At 34.7% G+C, this 14,710-nt stretch overlaps 1 protein-coding gene across 4 annotated transcripts in view; it reads left to right on the plus strand.

Moving 5' to 3' along the window:
- Positions 1 to 14,710, plus strand: part of LOC113416901 (protein furry homolog) — a 102,484-nt gene that overhangs the window by 54,035 nt on the left and 33,739 nt on the right. For all 4 annotated transcript variants that reach the window (XM_087966345.1, XM_087966346.1, XM_087966347.1 and 1 more), the window contains exons 35-46: positions 1,561 to 1,664; positions 3,313 to 3,498; positions 3,823 to 4,021; positions 5,453 to 5,574; positions 7,883 to 8,070; positions 8,468 to 8,562; positions 9,968 to 10,575; positions 11,330 to 11,427; positions 11,509 to 11,679; positions 12,398 to 12,538; positions 13,643 to 13,822; positions 14,374 to 14,535. In XM_087966345.1, the coding sequence (XP_087822471.1) occupies positions 1,561 to 1,664; positions 3,313 to 3,498; positions 3,823 to 4,021; positions 5,453 to 5,574; positions 7,883 to 8,070; positions 8,468 to 8,562; positions 9,968 to 10,575; positions 11,330 to 11,427; positions 11,509 to 11,679; positions 12,398 to 12,538; positions 13,643 to 13,822; positions 14,374 to 14,535 (2,254 nt within the window). The remainder of the gene's footprint in view (positions 1 to 1,560; positions 1,665 to 3,312; positions 3,499 to 3,822; positions 4,022 to 5,452; positions 5,575 to 7,882; positions 8,071 to 8,467; positions 8,563 to 9,967; positions 10,576 to 11,329; positions 11,428 to 11,508; positions 11,680 to 12,397; positions 12,539 to 13,642; positions 13,823 to 14,373; positions 14,536 to 14,710) is intronic.

Here is a 14,710-nt window from a genome sequence, read left to right on the forward strand (position 1 = left end):
GGAAGCCATAAAAGCCATGGTCAGTGACATCATGAAATCCATAGAGTGGATGTCAACAAATTTTTCAGTCCTTCAAAGTAAATATGCTTTGGATACTTTGGGATATTTTTTATAATATACTAGAAAATTATATGAATAGGGCAGGGACTATGTATTCCAGTTATTTACTCATACAATTTAAACAGAACACCTATAACCATTATATCTTCTCAGTATAATGATAATTTAAAATCTGTTCCACTTTAGTTATTGTTTCTTGTATTTGAAAATTGTTTAATTACCTTTAGAGTAAAACAAAATTCATTCCTTGAAGTTCAACACAGTATTCAATTGCTTACAAATACTTTTATTACTTTACAAATACCATCCAGCAGGCCAAATTGGCAATGGCTTGGGCAATAAATAAAATTAAAAACAATTGAAGATGTTTAGTAAAGTAGCCAACTTCTGCTTGGTTTTATCTTCCAATAGCAGGATTATTATTTCTGTCTACAAATTATATTTATGATAGAGATGAAAATATTTTTTGAGTTGGCTACCTTTTATTTTTCCTGTTTTTTAAGTTTAAGATTGCAAACTTTGCAGCTTATGAGATAGCATTTTCTAGTTCCAGTTATAAATCCATTTTGCCACATGAAAATGGTTTGATTAGTTATATTCTGAACATAAAGAAACACTAGCATAGGATGATCTAAATTAATTAAGTTTAGGAATCATATTGTGATATTGTACTTAAAACAGACCTTTGTGAGGTTTTGGCAGATCAATCACATTGTAAATTATATTTTTAATGATTAGTATGTTGAATTTCAATATATACAAATCTCTTTATTTCTCCCATGACTCCTGAAATGCCAAAAAATATTTTGAATCAGATCCTGCAAAAGAGTCCTTTTATTTTGCCATAGCATTTTGATTATGGAGATTCTCAGTCATCCTTTGTTAGAAGTACAAGGGAAAAGGAGGAAGTCAAAATGCTATGTCCCAAAAATGCTTTTTCAAGAGGTAACTGGACTTTCTGGTTTTTCTTTGAAGAGTTTCACTTCTCATCCAAGAAGCTTCTTCAGCTCTGAGGTTGGAAGGGGGTGTTTTGGCACTGGCGAATGTGCCAAAACAACCATAGAGCTGAAGAAGATTCTTGAATGAGAAGCGAAATGTCTTCAAAGAAAAACCAGAAAGTTCAGCTGCTTCTTGAAAAAGCACTTTTGGGACATAGCATTTTGACTTCCTCCTTTTCCCTTGTACTTCTACAAAATTTATTCCAGGAAGCTCTCTAACTTTTCAGATGTGGAAAATTGTGAGAGACGAAATATGGAGAGATTATTTTCTTAATATACTGCAGATAAAATCACTGGCATGCATTTAATGCAGAATATATAATTATCAGTGCCTTTCCTCATATTAACCACCCTTTTGTTTCCTTTACTTTTAGTATAGCTTAGAAATTGCCACATACCTGTGCTGTTCTTGGTATTTTGTGATCAGCTTCTTCATGTTTTCTGCTTTTTTCCTATTTCTTATTGCAATTTTTGAACTGATTAATTTTATTTTTCTTGTTAGATGCAATATTGCTGTTATCTTCATGACTGAAATGGTAGTAGATCATAGTGTAAGAGAAGACTGGGCTCTTCATCTTCCATTGCTGTTGCATGCTCTGTTTTTAGGTAAGAAATAATGACTAAAAAGTTTAAATGCATCTATGCATTTTATGCATCTCCTCACTAAACAATTATTCTCATTCATTCTTGGCCCAGTTATTATATTTGTACTCCTTTGTGTTATTCCTACCAACCCACTCATATCCCCTAATAGATAGCTTTTCCTTCAAATAAAAATATTACATTTTATGAAAAAAGGCAATAAATTATGAGAGAGGATTTTGGACAGAAATTCCGACAATAATGTCCTTACTGAATCAGACAACATACATTCTGTATGGGGGGTGGGAACCAAATCAATGGTAGAAGTTTCTCTAACTTTTCATTATGGTACTTTAATTGTATTTTACACTTTAATTCTAAAATGGCATCAGCCACATTATATTTTCATTGGGAAGTTATAAAATGGTGACCATTTAGAACCTGAAATACTATTAGGACTATTAACTGGTTCTTGAGATTTTTCAGACTTTAAGAGTGATATGGCTCACTAAAATGATACATGAATTTGAATGACATTTCTCCAAGAATAAAATTGGCAGTCTACATTCTGAAAATTCTGTAAGCTTCCTGTCATGAGGCCTCATGCTTCTGCAAAAATAGAGAAGACAAAACACTCAGATTGCCTGGAGCACATAGCCAGTTTCAGTACCAAGACTTGGCACGATGCCTTCCAGGAAGAAATCCCAAATAGCCATCCTTGGAAAAGAGGAGCAATGAGATTAGCACCTCAATTCTGGCCTTGAATGATCCCACAGAACAGGTTGGGGATATGATAGGAAATGTTGCTTCAAATGCAAAGATTATTAAAGAAAACTTAGCAAGCTTAGTGCCAGCAGCTTAGCAAAGGTCATCTACATGCAGGCAGAGTAAATGTAAATCCCTCAAATTTGATCACAACCCCACCATTGTTGTAATCCAGTCTGATACCTCTGGATTAACCGATTGTCCTGTGAGGTTTTTTTTAATGTTTACCTACCACTGGATTCAATTATTTTTCTGTCTCTAATGTTTAGGATTGTAGTGTTAGATAGTATAATGTTTATTGTTTTAGTTAAATTTTTGGTTGCTATGATGATGGGTCATGTGAAGTACTGTCCTCAAAGACATAAGTATTAGAGGTGGAATTCCTCTAATGCCTGCTGTAATATCTTAATGGGAGATGTCCATAGAATTTCAAGGCTATAAACTAGATCTTAAAAAATTCCAGAAAATGTAGTGCCAAACTACTACTATAGAATTTAGTTATGACTGTCCATGTACATATATCACCAGCAGTCAAGATTTATTCAAGCATGTTAATACTTTATTACAAACAATTATTAAAATTGATTAATACAATTAAATGTTGCAGCTCTAAAGCTAATTCTTAGTTCTTAGCAATCAGTCAAATAAACCTTCCAGAGTGATCTGTCTTCAACCCAATCAATTAAGTCTCCCAATAATGCATTTGTCCATCAATAAATCAATAGATTAATCCAACTAAATGTTACAACTTTATTTTTAGAACATACAAAAATCATGTAAACTGTATAAACAAGAATAAAATTATTTTGGTTTTCCCAAATAAAAAGCTCTTCAAATATGCCCTTTTTCTAGCATATGAGCTTTTTGTGCTTCTTAATTAATCAAACTTCCTGATTGTTTTCTTTAGGCCTTGATCATTATCGTCCAGAAGTCTTTGAGCATAGCAAGAAGCTGTTGCTCCATCTGCTGATTGTGTTGTCATGCAACAGCAATTTTCAAGCCATAGCCTCAATGCTTCTTCAGACTAGAGAGGTGAATGAAACCAAGACCCTTACAGTCCAGCCTGTGCATTTGCCTGAATTCTTCTACACAGGTAATGAAAACCCAGTTCTTTGGCTTTATTTCAATTTTGGCTTTATTTCAATTTTGTTTGAGCTTGGCTAACATCACTTTCATAATTCTATGGTGCTCAACAAAGATTCCTTTCCTGAAGAAGCACATTTTAGACACCTATTCTGTTTGGTACTAAGTTCTTATTGGATCTATCCATATCAGATTTTTATTCAAAGGCATATTTTCATATGTTTCTTAATAAAATATATGTTTGTATGTATGTGACCTCCTATTTCACAGTGACTGTAATGTAGCAAAATTATAACTTCTATTTTTATATAGATTTTTTCCACATTTTTGCTAGGTGGTTTTGACTTTTTGCGGGAGTATCAGTCTTCCCCTGTGCCAGACTCTGGGCTCAGCTCTAGCTCCACTTCTTCCAGCATCAGCCTTGGAGGAAGCAGTGGAAATCTCCCACAAATCACCCAGGAAATAGAAGACATTGACCCAAGTGTGGAGACAAATGAAAAGGCAAACAAACTAGTAGAATTTCTAACTACCAGGTAACCAAGGCAGAATAAATATCCCATTTTAATTCTTAAAAGCAGTATTGTGTGCTTTTAAAAGAATTTGTATAATTCATAATTCATTTTTTTAAAAGTATCTTTCATTAATAGGTTTCTTGGGCATAACAGCATGGATACAATGTCTCATTTTCTGCTTTACAAGTAATAGGCAGTTTTTGCAAATGCCACTGTGATTCCCTCTTTCTAATCTTAGCCAGAAGTAAATGTTAGCATTAAGCAGGTATAGAAAACTGATGTAAAAAGGCATTTAACTTGCTTGGAGCAATTTATTTCAAATTGTGGGAAGAAGAGTATAATACAATAATTCTTTTTTGGCTGGCAGATTGCTTCTTAAAAAACATACCGTCACTCTGTGAAATAAAGTTTGGCACTGTCACTGAAATGCTTCATTCCCCATTGAATTCAAAGCAGACTCTTGAATTAATATTTGTTTTTATTTTTCATAGTTAGCTAAAATGAGAACTATTTTCTGCATCAGAGGCTAAAACTGTCTTCTTCATCTTTTCTTAGACTTATTAAAAAGGGATAAACATATTTATACAATGTGCACATCAATAGTCTCTTAGAAAAATTACAAGGCTTACCTAACTGTCCTGATAATACAACAAGTTTTAATGAGGCCATCATTCAATGAAAGAACATCACCTCAAGAGGGCATTCTTCTGTTTTCTATTGTGACCATATAGTGACTGTGAAGTTCTTCCTTCTTAGCCATTTAGCATGAGGATAACATAATTCAGAACTTTTCATAGGATCATTTACTCTTGATAACAGTATCAAATAATTCAGCCTCCCCCCAAATGGTATCTATAGAACTATTGGAACCTGAACTCCTGGGTTGATTGAAAGGCACCTGGATAGGAAAGCTTGCTATAGTCAAGTTTGATTCATTTCCGAATTAGAGTGGTATCATTGCCAAATTGACCTCTTTATTGTAAGAATGAAAAAATAGTGTTGTATTTGGGTAATTGAGGCCTAGTTTGGTGCAGTGGTTTAAAGCACTAGACTAGATCCTGGGAGAGTGTGAGTTCTATTTCTGCCTTAGGCACAAAATCAGCTAGATGACTGTGGACTGGTAATTTTTCTCAGTCCCAGAAAGGAGAGGGCAAGGGCAAATCACTCTGAAAATCTAGCCAAGAAAATTGCATGGGCTTGTCCATTTGTTTGAAAGGAGTCAAGATTGTATCAAAGGAATCCCCTCTGCAAGTTTTAATAGAATTAATAGGATTGAATAATTGTTTATTTACTGAGACTTTACACAAAGTTACAGGTTGTCTATACTGTAAACCATTTGCCTACAGTCTTCATCTGAAGGAGGATGTATGTTGAACTGTGCTATTGTGTTGTGCTATTTAAAATAATTTATTTTAATCTCAAAATAAAATATATCAATTTTCTGATTTTAAGGGCATTTGGTCCTCTCTGGTGCCATGAAGATATCACACCTAAAAACCAGAATACAAAAAGTGCAGAACAGCTTACCAATTTCTTGCGGCATGTTGTATCTGTCTTTAAAGATTCTAAATCAGGTACCAAATCAATTGATTTTATAACACCTTTACTTAACAAGCAGCTTTCTCAAATTTTATTTTGCTGGACAAAATCCTAATTTTCACAATAATTGTTGCTCACGATCATTCATAAAAATAAAAAAATCATGGCATGTAGATTTGTTTGTATGATTTGAGAATTGCCACAAATTAGGAGCATAAGAAATTGATTTTAGTTGTACTCCTTTGTTGATCTCCTATTTGGCTATGATTTGTAACAGAGGCAGACCAAATTGAAGAGAATCTGATTTTCTCAGGATTCAGGTGAGAGATTTTTCCAGCATGCCTTAGGGATTCAGAGACAAAATTTGCAATACCCTTGAATGCCTTGTCAAATAAATCCATTGAATTCTTCACAAAGTAAGACATAAAGCTCTAAAGAGTTTTAAAGGCATTTCTTCAATTGGAGACCAAACATGGTTCATTGGAGATGCCTGGGAAACAGTCTTATATGGGATCAGTTTGATTCTGTTGGAGTCTTCGGTCTACAAGCATGGCCTCTATAATTCATATCCATGCCCCTTCTGGTTGATCGAGGCACCTGGGAGGTGACATGTAGGTGGATCCTAGAGATGGATTATTCATTCTTGACAGAATGATATTCTTGGCACCATTTAAAGATGTGTTTGTACATTCCCTTTATAAGAAGCCATCACTGGAGTTTATCACTCTTGATCATTTTCAACCAGTCTCCCATTTCTCCTTTTTAGGGAAGATGTTGAGTAGTGTGGTGCAGTTCTAAAGGATTATCTGGGCCTTTCCAGTCAGATACCAGATCCAGATATGGAATGAAACAGCATCGGTCACACTTTTGGATGACCTCTGACAGGAGCAGGATGGAGGTAGTCCATCCATCCTGACTCTTCTTGATCGCTTGGTAGATTTCATCAACCATGATATTCTTTTGATTGACTTTAGAAGTTGGGATATGGGAATGGTCCCAATCGGTATTGATAAATCGCTGTTGTGTAGTTGCAGTCCTTGATTTGTGGGGTACTGCGGGGTTCATTGCTCTCTCATCTCTTTTTTAACATCTACATGAAACTGATGGGTGAGATCATCCATCACCATAAAAGGAGGTACCATCAGTATGCTGATGATACCCTGTATACTGAGGTCCCATCCCACCTAATCAGACAGGGAGGGTAAGGTGCAGGTGCGTATCTGCATCCTGGGTGAATTAAATGATGCTGTAAACCTTTCGTGGTGCTTAGAGGCTGTGGGGAACTGAATGGGGCACAAACAGGCTGCAATTGAACCCTGGTAAGATGGAGTGGCTGACTTTAGGTTACTCTGTATCTGGGAGCTTACATCATTGCTCCTGGATGGGGTTGCACTGCCCCAGATGGACCTAGTGTATAACTGTAGATTCTTCCTGGACTTACAACTCCTGCTCGAGAAGCAGGTGACAGTTGGGGGGGGTGGGTGGCGGAGACTTTGCTCAACTTTCTTTCAGTCACTCATGCCCTAATAATCTCCTATATGGAGTACTATAACGCACTCTACATGGGGCTACTCTTGAAGAATATCCGGAAGTTGCAACTGATACAAAATGCAGTTCTGAGAGACTCTCAGACATGTAACACCTCTGCTATGCAAGCTGTATTGGATACCAGTTTGCTTCTGGGTCCAATTTGAGGTTATCAAATTTAAAGCCCTTTGTGGCATGGGACTAGCCTTCCTAAGGAACTGTTTCATCCCAATTATATTGTCCGACCCCACCTGATCAGACAGAGAGGGTATGTTGCAGATCCCATTGGTTAAATAATTTTGACTGGTGAGTCATCTTTGGAACATCTTATTCCCAAAAGTGAGGCGAGACCCCATTCTTCTATCTTTGCAAAAGAATGTTAAGACCTGGCCCTGCCAATTGGCATGGAAGTTGATGAATTATATGGATCTCAGGGGTGACTGGTGATGCGAGAGTGCTCCCTCCATGTTTTTTTTTAAATGTGTAATAACTAAATTTGAGCTTTGTCCTTAAGTCTGTGAACTTTATTGTATTTATGGTTTTATGCCACTTTTTATGTTTTTATGGCAAATTGCCCCGAATCACCTAAATGAGATGGCTGGGTAGAAATTTGATAGATAAATAAATAAATGCTTCAGATAATCATTTTCACATTAACCTGCATTTGCTTCCTCTCTATGATTAAAAATGTAAAGGTTCCTGATAATGTCTTCCTTTATATATTTGTTGCCTCAAAAATGAAATTTTGCAATATATATTTCAAATTCATGTATTATCTATGAGATAATATGACATTCGGCTTGGTTTTCTCACCAGGCTTTTATTTGGAGCAGCATCTTAGTGAAATTGCATTGCAAACAGCTCTTTCAAGTTCCTCAAGACATTATGCTGGCCGCTCTTTTCAGATATTTCGGGCTCTAAAACAGCCACTTTCAGCACATGCATTGTCAGATCTGTTTTCAAGATTAGTGGAAGTTATAGGAGAACATGGAGAAGAAATTCAGGTATAAATACTGTCTTTGTAGAAACATAAAAAGTTGCCTTTCATTGTTGGACGATCTAGCTCAGTGCTTTTCACAAGGACTAGAGGCTTCTTTGCTAATTTTTTTCCCTTAATTTTAGCTTAGCAAATATCAAATGTACGCACTACTTATCATAAACAGTATCTCTTTCACTGTTAATTCCAAAAGTCATGCTAGAGTGTGTTTGAATATTTAATGAAAAAAGTGCATTTGAATATTTAATGAAAACTAAGATTAGGCAGTAGACATTCAATGATTCACATTACTGGTAGTAATGGAATGATTATATTGTTGTGAGTTTAAGATGGGTTGCCATAGAAATCTTTTAAATAAGTGAAATAAATATACTGAAATGATCATATTTCTGTATTTTTGGCAGGGTTATGTTATGGAATCCCTTCTTACATTAGAAGCCACTGTGGATACTCTGTATGATTGTCTGAAGAACAGTGATCTTTTGACCGTTTTATCACGGTAATGAGTTTTTCTATTCAATTAAATATAACATTTTCTATAAATATTTGGCTATAGAATTCAGAATGCAACTGCCTGGACTAGTTCAGAGACTACACATGTATACACAGAAGGATGTAATTCAAGTACAAAATATACAGTTACAGTGTAGAGATTCTGCAATATTGATAGAAGTTTATGTTATGTCAACTCAACATCTGAGCCCACTGGGCATTTCAAAGAAATGGATCTTGTAAAAAAGTAGGTGTTAGTAAATCAATTTGGGATATTGTTATGTTCTTTTTGTGAAATATTAACAGTATTAAAAATGAGTGCCATAATTTATGAAGGCTCATATATTCCTGTTTCATTAGATAAGCATACAATATTTAGCTTTCTGTCTGTCCATATGGAAGTCTTACGTCCAGATTTCAGCTGCAAGTGCATTATTTACTTCCCCTGTCAAAGAAGGTATTAGAATTTAAAGAACTGAAATAAAACATCTACTAAAACTGGCATAGCTTGAGGCAAAGTCACCACTTATGTTAAAAGCCTTCCCACCTTGACTATGTTACATTTTGCAATGATTTTAATATATTGACATTTGTGAGTGATTACAAAACATTTGATATTGGAATACTAGTAATTTCCTTGCTTCCCAGCAATGAAGCACAATAAAATATGATCCCTTTTAGAGATGAACATGTTTTACCTTCACCTTTATATAGTCCCTGTCATGTCAAGTTAGTAGTTTGTTGGTAGAGTAGAATGATGCATGAAAGAACAGGAAAAAAAGAGAAAGAGAAAAGAAAACACTCTTCTGAATGCTGCATGAAAAATAAAGCCGACAGCCCGGGGGTTCAAGACCCAAGTGTTGTGCAACGGGGATGAACATCCATTTTCGCCTAGCTACTGCTCACCTAGCAATTTGAAAACATGCAAATGTGAGTAGATAAATAGGTATCACTTCAGTGGGAAGGAAACAGTGCTTCATGAATTCATGCTGACCACATGACCACAGAAATGTCTTCAGACAGCGCTGGCTCAACAGCCTTGAAACAGGGATGGGCGCCACCTATAGTCAGCAACAACTAGCAGAGAAAAGTCCATCGAAATTCCTTCCCTTTCTTTTCTTTGACTCAGTGCTGTATTGTATGCATTTAAATCTTTCATACAATAGTTCCATTATAATTTTACTCTCTGCTTTCTAAAAAAGTGTTCTTCTTAAAATATAGGAGAAAGAAGATGGCTTACATAGTGCACCTTTTGTTTTTGTCCCTTCATGACATGATCTCTTGAGTTCAATGAGCAGAAAATCTATGGAAGGAATAGCTTTGTTTTTTTAACCTCTCCTTGAAGATATTTCTGCTTAGTGTTACAGCTGCAATTAAATTGATAATTTATTCATATGATTGTTTTCTCTTAGTTCCTCCTCACCAGACTTGACATCAAGTGCAAAACTGACAGCCAATCGGAAGAGCACAGGACAACTTAATGTGAATTCAGGAGCTGCCAGTGGCAGTACAGGCACTGCTGAGCGTAGCAGACATCAGAGGAGTTTTTCAGTGCCTAAAAAGTTTGGCGTTGTGGATAGAACTTCTGATCCCCCTCGCAGTGCCACTCTGGATAGGATTCAGGCTTGTACACAGCAAGGCCTTTCCTCCAAAACTAGGAGTTCCTCTTCTTTGAAGGACAGTCTTTCAGACCCTACCAATATTAACAATCCAACTAACCTGCTGGCTACCATTTTCTGGGGAGCAGTGGCTTTGATGGAATCTGATTTTGAATTTGAGTATCTAATGGCACTAAGACTGCTCAGTAAGCTACTCATTCATCTGCCACTGGATAAAGTAGAAAACAGGGAAAAATTAGAAAAGCTACAAGGACAACTAAAATGGACAGATTTCTCAGGGCTCCAGCAACTTCTGCTTAAAGGTTTTACTTCTCTAACAACTACTGATCTTACACTTCAGCTCTTCAGTTTGCTGACTCCAGTATCACGTGTATCCATGGTTGATTCCTCTCAGGCGATAGGTACATCTAATACATATTTTGTTTATTTTTGATCAAACATAAAATGAACATAAAATACTGAAAGCTAAACTTGGATTTGGTAATATGCATTTATATAAGTAGTTAATTACAAAATCTTGGAAACAGGCTAAGCAATTACATATTGGTATTAGGAAATCACAGGGTTATTGTCTCTGCTTCCTGGTAAATCATAATGAAAATAATGCATATTGTGTCATATTCCAAGTTTCCCCATTTTTCCTCTACTTCAGTCTCTACTTCCTTCTATTACTGAAGTGGGTACTAGTTTAAAATTTAAAGAGGAATAGGAAAACCATCTTTCTTTTCTTACCTTTAGCTTTCTGTCCAAGTTCCATTGTCCATTTTTCCCTATCCATTCCTTCTTACCTCTATGTAAGAAGATGCCCAGTTAACCCTTTATTTCAGTAGAATGAAAGTATAATCTACTATTTTATCATTGTTTCCCCCAGGCATAAAAACCTACAAACCTTCTATTCCATATGAAATCTTATGTGTATAATTAATATACATTTACATTATTATATGCAATAATTAATAGCAATACATTTTGCATATTACTGAAACGACAAACGACTGAAAGTACCCAATTATTATTTTCACATAATCAGAATTAAGAAAAGAGACATGGATTGTATTTTGGTATATATAATGTATGTTTTCAATCAGTTTCATTTATTATCATGTAATACATTACAGCTTCACATTTATGTTTATTTCTATTTTTTAATGCCAGGATTTCCATTGAACGTTTTATGCCTTCTGCCTCATTTAATTCAGCACTTTGATGGCCCAAATCAGCTCTGCAAGGATATAGCAGAGAGGATTGCTCAGGTACTTTATGTTTAATTTAATGTGGATATTATTAAATCCAGGGCTTCCTTTTTTTAATGTATGTTGTCGTTCACTTGTTAGGTCTGTCTAGAAGAAAAGAACCCAAAGTTGTCAAATCTTGCACATGTCATGACTCTGTATAAAACACACAGCTATACAAGAGATTGTGCAACTTGGGTGAATGTTGTTTGCCGTTACCTTCATGAAGCATTTACTGACACTACTCTGAATATGATTACTTATCTTGCTGAGGTATGTTTTAATAAGTTCATCATTCTTCTCATAGTTCTAACAATAGATTTCCTGAAAGATTTAGAACAACACCGAGTCTAAATACACATTACAGAAATTATTTATGATATAAAAAAGGTAGTGATTATTATAGCCAATAAGGCTGTGCAGTACTCCAGGTTCCTTGGAACAGGAGCAGTTTTAAATTTATTTATTTAAGAAAATTTGTATGGCTGCCCATTCACTCTAATTGATGCTGGGCAGCTTACAAAAATAAATGTACAATATATAAACAATTAAAAACAAAACAGCCCCCCCCCCCAGTGAAAACAATCAGTGAAACAAGCCACTTGGGTTCAATGCCATTTGGGGTTCCTCAGGCCCATTGCCAAAACCAAGTCTTCAGGGCCTTGCAAAAGTGTGTCAAAGTGGGGGCCAATATAAATGCAGCTTTAGAGCCACTTTGTGATCTGGGAAAAGACAGAGCTCCTTTAAAGACTTGTAGCAGATGCTGCATTTGTTCATTCGTATAGGCCCTGAAGAACCTTTTGAAATTAATTGGAAAAAAATGTGCAGTTCTAACATCTATGTTTCCTAATTCAATATATCAGATGTCCACATATTTTTGCTACACTAAACTGTTTTCTGTTACAATATAAAATTCTAATCTTTACCTGTCTACAGTAATTATTATTATGGCTTATTTAAGGATTATGAGTTTGTCTAATTTTTTTTACAGCTATTGGAAAAGGGGCTTCCTAACATGCAGCAATCACTTTTACAAATAATCTATAGTCTTCTTAGTTATATGGACTTATCAAACTTACCTGTTAAACAGTTTAACATGGAAGTACTAAAGACAATAGAAAAATATGTCCAAGTAAGTATGGTATTTTGCTCATAGTACTTGTGTAGAAACCAATATTAATTTACTCATTCCTTCCCATGTCTCTCAGTCTCAAAGATCTACCACTATTCTTCTTTCATTTAACATTGTTAAATAAACGGAGGATTAGCACTTTGCCCATGTCTTTCTTGGTATTGCAATGTATATCAGAAATAATCACAGTGTAATTAAATCTGCAGGTACATTGTGGGACTCAGTATAAAATCCTGTACCAATTAAATTCCTCTTCTACATTACCGAAAGGTTATTGAACTTCACCAAGTGAAATTTGTTTCCTGCTAGCAGATTCTGATAACTTTGCAATGTAGCAAGTTGTGTGATTTGTACAAGCAGCAAGGAAGTTAAGAACAAAATAATGGGCAACTATGGCAATAAATACAGTAGATGACAGATGTTAATTATCGGCAAATATGACATTAATGGCTGCCTGATGGCTTAGTAAAATACTGTAACTATATATAATGAAATGATCCTTTGTATGTTGTTGTTTTTATTATTGTTACTTTATTTAAGAATTGTTAAAACCAAAGTTTCCAATAAATACTTGTATGTTAAATTGGCATGGTAAATGTGTCTGACATTGGTAAATAATGATAAAATAAAGAAAAACAGAAAATAGAATGGGCAAAGACCTCACTATATTCCTCAGCTTGCTATTTTAAACTTGTTATTGTACAAAATAATAAACTCTAATCAATAGAGTTGATAGAACATTTACTATTTTTATCGTTCCAGAAAATAAAATAAACCTGGGAATCTTCTCAAAATATCCAATATTGTTTTGATTTCTTTTAACGTACTGTGTTTAGAAAACATAAAAAATGTCAAATTCTGTGCCAAGTAGAAGGCTAACAAGAAGCCTTGGTAATATTTTGTAATATTACTAACATTTCCTTTTTGTTGTATTTGGTATATGGTTTTTTTAACATGGAATATTTAAAAATATTATTATTATTACAGAGTAATCGGATTTTATATATTCAGTACAATCAGTCTCTGATGTATTTAATGTTACAAAATATATTTTTGTTCAGTGTATGATTTTATGTAAATATTTGTGCAAATATTTATTTACAGAGCATTCACTGGCGAGAAGCCCTGAATATACTTAAATTGGTGGTTGCACGCTCAGCAAGTCTTGTTTTACCTTCTTATCAGCATAATGATATTTCAAAAATGGAAATACATTGTATCTGGAATAATGCATCCAAGGAACTTCCTGGAAAAACTTTAGAGTTCCAGTTTGATATTTCTGAGGTACTATATTAGCTTAATTAAATTAGCAATAGCATTTAGGCTTATATATTGTCCTATAGCTCTTTATAGTTTTCTCTTGGAGGTTTACAATGTAAGCATTATATGCATGCAATGTTGCACATTGCCCCCAACAATCTGTGTCCTCATTTTACCAACCTTGGAAGGATGGAAAGCTTAGTTAACTTTGAGCCCTGTCAGAATCGAATTCTAGGCTAGGGGCTGTGAGCGGAATTTGCCTGCAATATTGCACTTTAACCATTGCTCCACCAGTCTTCATATTATAAACTAATATTACAAAGTAATCATTTAAGCAGAATAGGCAATTTAGTCAAAGCTTAATCAATAAGATCATGTTCAGATCAGAGATAAACTGCATGCTATACACATGAAATTAATCTACTGCCACATACTATCTATTAAATTGTTGAAATCAAGAATTTTTTTAAAAATAGAATTTCTGAATTTTAAAACCAATTATTATTCAGAGTAGCTATATGCACTATTGGAATAATATATGTAAATTTTTATTTTTATTGATGTGTTACTTTAAGACACCAATTATTGGCAAGCGGTATGATGAGCTGCAGACTTCTTCGGGTCGTGATGGAAAACATAGAATAATGCCTGTCACACGGAGCACCTCTTCAACATCTTCAGGGTCTAATTCCAATGTCCTTGTGCCTGTTAGTTGGAAGAGACCTCAGTATTCTCAGGTAAAATTCTTACTGATTTTCTGTAATGGTGGATTGTTCTGTTCACTTTAGATTTAATTATTGGTGTTCAGAAATATTGTTTAACAAGTATTGAAATACAGAGAATCCAAATTGCACCAAAGTAATATTTTGCCAGATTAAATGGTAGTAATTAATTAACTAATTAAAATTATGA

This window comes from Notechis scutatus, chromosome 5 (assembly GCF_049901735.1).
Source record: "Notechis scutatus isolate UNSWTSFEM ecotype Mainland chromosome 5, rNotScu1.2, whole genome shotgun sequence".
NCBI classification, from domain to species: domain Eukaryota; kingdom Metazoa; phylum Chordata; class Lepidosauria; order Squamata; family Elapidae; genus Notechis; species Notechis scutatus.